This window comes from Leucoraja erinacea, chromosome 23 (genome assembly GCF_028641065.1).
Source record: "Leucoraja erinacea ecotype New England chromosome 23, Leri_hhj_1, whole genome shotgun sequence".
NCBI classification, from domain to species: domain Eukaryota; kingdom Metazoa; phylum Chordata; class Chondrichthyes; order Rajiformes; family Rajidae; genus Leucoraja; species Leucoraja erinaceus.
Window position 1 is genome coordinate 33,377,568 of NC_073399.1, and position 5,000 is coordinate 33,382,567.

The window sequence follows — 5,000 nt, forward strand, 5'->3', positions numbered from 1 at the left end:
TACAGTATATATGTGTGTGTGTGTGTGTGTGTGTGTATATGCACACACATGTATATATACACATACACACACGTGTATATATCTGAAGAAGAGGCCTGACCTGAAACGTCGCCCATTCCTTCTCTCCATTGATTCTGCCTCACCTGCTGAGTCACTCCATTTATGTCTACCATGTATATATATATACACACACACACACACACACACACACACACATATACACACACACACACACACACACACACATACGCACACACACACACACACACACACACACACACACACACACACACACACACACACACACACACACACACACACACAACGCAAAAAGACAAAACCAATGCCCCCAAGTCTATGTAGTTCGGAGCTTATCCTGAGGTTGTTGTGTTTAATAGACTGATGGCTGTAAATGGCGCAGTAGACTCGATGGGCCGAATGGCCTAATTCTGCTCCTATAACAGGAACGGATGAAGTTCACTGTATGAGTGGGGGTGATTTTGATGCACCCGTTTCTCCTCCTTGCCTCTGTTTCCTGTCCCAGGCTGCAGAGAGCTCGGACCTGCGGGCAGTGTGGATGGAGTTCCTGTGGAAAGCCATGCAACTTCCGGGGCCTGGGAAGAAGAACTCGGCCTGTACATGGTGAGCTCTCAATCAATCAATCAATGAAAGTTTATTATCACATGTGAAATGTCACTTTGTTTCCCCACACACGAGAATGCAAGGAGTCGCCACTTGTGGGGGTGGTGAGAAATGTACTAAGTACTCCATTTATTCCCAAATGCTCCCGCCATGTTCTCTCAGCGCTCCCCCAAAGTATATAGAATTCTGAAGTAATGTTCTGCTCGGCAGGTGAGTAGATAGGTAGCGCCCCCCTCCCCAAAATATTGGACTGCGTGTGCCTGTGCGTGTGTTTACATATATGTATGTCTAGTGTTTGCAGATACACACAGGCATGTTTTGTGTATGTATGTATTTTCAACGTGTGCATGCGTGTGTGTGTGCCTGTTTACACATATGCATGTTTGTGTGTATCTGAACATTTGCAACTAACTGGATACTTTCAAGAGAGAGCTAGACAGGGCTCTTAAAGATAGCGGAGTCAGGGGATATGGGGAGAAGGCAGGAACGGGGTACTGGTTGTGGATGATCAGCCATGATTACACTGAATGGCGGTGCTGGCATCTATTGTCTATGGTAACTGCGTGTGCGTGCGTGTGTGTGTGTGTGTGTGTGTGTGTGTGTGTGTGTGTGTGTGTGTGTGTGTGTGTGTGTGTGTGTGTGTGTGTGTGTGTGAGTGTGCGTGTGAGTGTGTGCGTGAGTGTGTATTTGCGTGTGCGTGTGTGTGTGTGTGTGTGTGTGTGTGTGTGTGTGCATGAGTGTGTGTGTGTGTGTGCGGGGTGTGTGTGTGAGTGTGTGTGTGCGTGTGCGTGTGTGTGTGTGTGTACAAGTGTGTATTTGCATGTGCATGTTGTGTGTGCGGTGTGTGCGCGTGTGTGCAAGTGTGTGTGTGTGCAAGTGTGTATTTGCATGTGCATGTTGTGTGTGTGTGTGTGTGCATGTGCATGTTGTGTGTGTGTGTGTGGTGTGTGTGTGCATGTTGTGTGCGCGTGTGTGCGTGTGTACAAGTGTGTATTTGCATGTGCATGATGTGTGTGTGCAGCTTCACACATGAGACGTGTGAAGTGTAGGGAAGACATTGTGCGCAGGGCGGGCTGGTATCATTGTCTAACGGCCTGTGGTAGATCTTGCCCGCTGTGGGGCGCATCTCCTCCCTTCCCGCTTTAACGCTGTCCGTCCCCTCCCCAGGCATGACATTCCCCACCTGATTCAAAGGGCAGCCTCACTCTACCAGGATAAATCCAAGCGGGAGAATTCTATGGGATCGCTCAGCTCCACGGATACACAGAGCGAGGACAACATGTCTGACACCGTACACCTCTCCTCCTCTGCCGCTTGCCGACAGTCCTTCTCCGCCTCACCAGACCTTCTAGGTGAGTGGTTCAGGTTTATTATTGTCACATAATAATAATAATAATAATTATTTATAGAGCACTTTAAAAACAAACATAGCTGCAACAAAGTGCTGTACATCACTAATCATTGACAAAAAAAAAGTTAATACACACCAAAAATAACAATCAAAAGAAATAGTAGGAAAAGACATGCAAAATAAAGAAACATCAAAAACACCAAAAACAGAAGCAAAGTCTCAGGCACGGTCAAAAGCCAGGGAGTACAAATGTGTTTTAACACTGGATTTGAAGATGGACAGTGAGGGGGCCTGTCTGATGTGCAACGGCAGGGTGTTCCAGAGTGCCGGAGCAGCAACAGAGAAGGCTCTATCCCCTCTGAGCCTCCGACTAGACCTCGGTACCTCCAGGAGCAGCTGACCAGCTGACCTGAGGGACCGGGCAGGAGCGTATGGGTGGAGCAGCTCAGAGAGGTAAGGCGGGGCAAGCCCATTCAGAGATTTAAAAACAAATAACAGTATCTTAAAATGAACCCGAAAGTGCACCGGGAGCCAGTGGAGGGAGGCCAAAATTGGCGATATGTGCTCCCTCTTTCGAGTCCCTGTTAAAAGGCGAGCAGCAGGTACAGTGAAAAGCTTTGTTTTGCATTCAAACCAAACGCATCGGGTAATATGTCGGAAGGAACTGCAGATGCTGGTTTAAACCAAAGGCAGAGAAAAAATGCTGGAGCAACTCAGCGAGACAGGCAGCATCTTTGGAGGGAAGGAATGGGTGACGTTTCGGATCGAGACCCTTCTTCAGACTGATAATACTGTACATAAATACAATCAAGTCAAACTCGAGTACGATAGGTAGAGCAAGGGGGAAGATATAGACTATAGTTCTCAGCATTGTAGCGCATCAGTTCCAGGGACAAAATCCAATGTCCACAATGGGGTAGAGGAGAATTCCCTGCACGGGCAGGTTGTGGAGCTAGCTCTAGGGGCTAGCAGAATCAAAGGATATGGGGATGATCAGCCATGATCACAATGAATGGTGGTGCTGGCTCGAAGGGCCGAATGGCCTCTTCCTGCACCTATTTTCTCTGTTTCTATGTGCAGAGCACTTGCAGAGACGGTTGTCCCTTGGGCTTATCTCCGGGGGGCACAATGGGTAGAGCCACAGTCTCACAGTGCCAGACATTGTCTATTCTGACCTCGGGTGCTGTCTGGTTTGCCGAATTAATTGACGTCCAGGTTTGTGGAATGAATTGTAAATTCCCTCAGTAAATTGCCCCTAGTGTGTAGGGAGTGGATGCGAAAGTGGGATAGACAATAGACAATAGGTGCAGGAGTAGGCCATTCGGCCCTTCACGCCAGCACTGTTATTCAATGTGATCATGGCTGATCATAGAAACATAGAAAATAGGTGCAGGAGTAGGCCATTCGGCCCTTCGAGCCTGCACCACCATTCAATATGATCATGGCTGATCATCCAACTCAGTATCCTGTACCTGCCTTCTCTCCATACCCCCTGATCCCTTTAGCCACAAGGGCCACATCCAACTCCCTCTTAAATATAGCCAATGAACTGTGGCCTCAACTACCTTCTGTGGCAGAGAATTCCACAGATTCACAGATTCTCTCTGTGTAAAAAATGTTTTTCTCATCTCGGTCCCAAAAGATTTCCCCCTTATCCTTAAACTGTGACCCCTTGTTCTGGACTTCCCCAACATCGGGAACAATCTTCCTGCATCTAGCCTGTCCAACCCCTTAAGAGTATAAACAGCTCACAATCATCCACAATCAGTACCCCGCTCCTGCCTTCTCTCCATATCCCTGAAACTCCGTTATCCCTAAGAGCTCCATCTAACTCTCTCTTGAAAGCATCAAGAGAACCGGCCTCCACCACATGAAACTAGTGTGAATGGGCGATCGATGGTCAGTGTGGGCACATGGGCCTGTTTTAATTCTGTGACTCAATTTCAATCAATCTCAGTCACATCGAAGGGACCAGTAGGCAGGAACAACCCCATTAGACCCTTGTACACAGATACCAACATACATGCCTTCAACCCCACTTTGATTCTGCCTGCCATTAAACTACGCCACACTAGGGGGCAGCCGCAAGCAGCCAATTAACCCACAAACCAGCCCTTCCTTGGGATGTGGGAGGAAACCGGAGCACCCGGAGGCAACCCGCTCGGTCCACAGGGTGAACGTGCAAACTCCGCACGGACAGCACCCGAAGTCTGGGCCGAACCAGGTGCCTGGAGGTGGCAGTAGACAACCAGTTTGTGAAGCAGCTTTCTCTTTGCTTTGAGGAGTGGCGTGGATAGACGGAACGACTGCCGGACGTAAGTTGAGCTCAATTCCCTCCACAGATGCTGCCTGACCCGCTGAGTTACTCCAGCACTCTGTGAAACGTCGCCTATCCATGTTCTCCACAGATGCTGCCTGACCCGCTGAGTTACTCCAGCACTCTGTGTTTTCCTTGGTAAACTAGTTCAGTTCTCCAGATATATATTTTGTGTTTTATCTTCACATAAATTCCATGAGTTCAAATTTTCCACTGGATACTTGGACACAGAGTGCTTTATCTCAGCGGGTCACATAAACATGGATAGGTGACCACAGAGTGCAAACTTTTCATTACTGGATACTTGGAGAACAGGAGTGACTTTCACAGAGTGCTGGAGTAACTCAGCGGGTCAGGCAGCATCTGTGGAGAACATGGATAGGTGACGTTTCACAGAGTGCTGGAGTAACTCAGCGGGTGCAGCAGCATCTATGGAGCTAAGGAAATAGGCAACGTTTCAGGCCAAAACCCTTCCGGGTTTCGGCCCGAAACGTTGCCTATTTCCAGAAGGGTTTCGGCCCGAAACGTTGCCTATTTCCTTAGCTCCATAGATGCTGCTGCACCGTAACTCAGTGGGTCAGGCAGCATCTGTGAAGAACATGGATAGGTGACGTTTCACAGAGTGCTGGAGTAACTCAGCGGGTCAGGCAGCATCTGTGGAGAACATGGATAGGTGGCTTTTCAGGTTGG

The 5,000-nt window shown here is 48.6% G+C and overlaps 1 protein-coding gene across 1 annotated transcript in view; it reads left to right on the top strand.

The window, feature by feature from the left end:
- Positions 1–5,000, top strand: part of LOC129708459 (uncharacterized) — a 25,027-nt gene that overhangs the window by 14,429 nt on the left and 5,598 nt on the right. The window contains exons 5-6 of the mRNA XM_055654253.1: positions 545–642; positions 1,810–1,994. Of these exons, the coding sequence (XP_055510228.1) occupies positions 545–642; positions 1,810–1,994 (283 nt within the window). The remainder of the gene's footprint in view (positions 1–544; positions 643–1,809; positions 1,995–5,000) is intronic.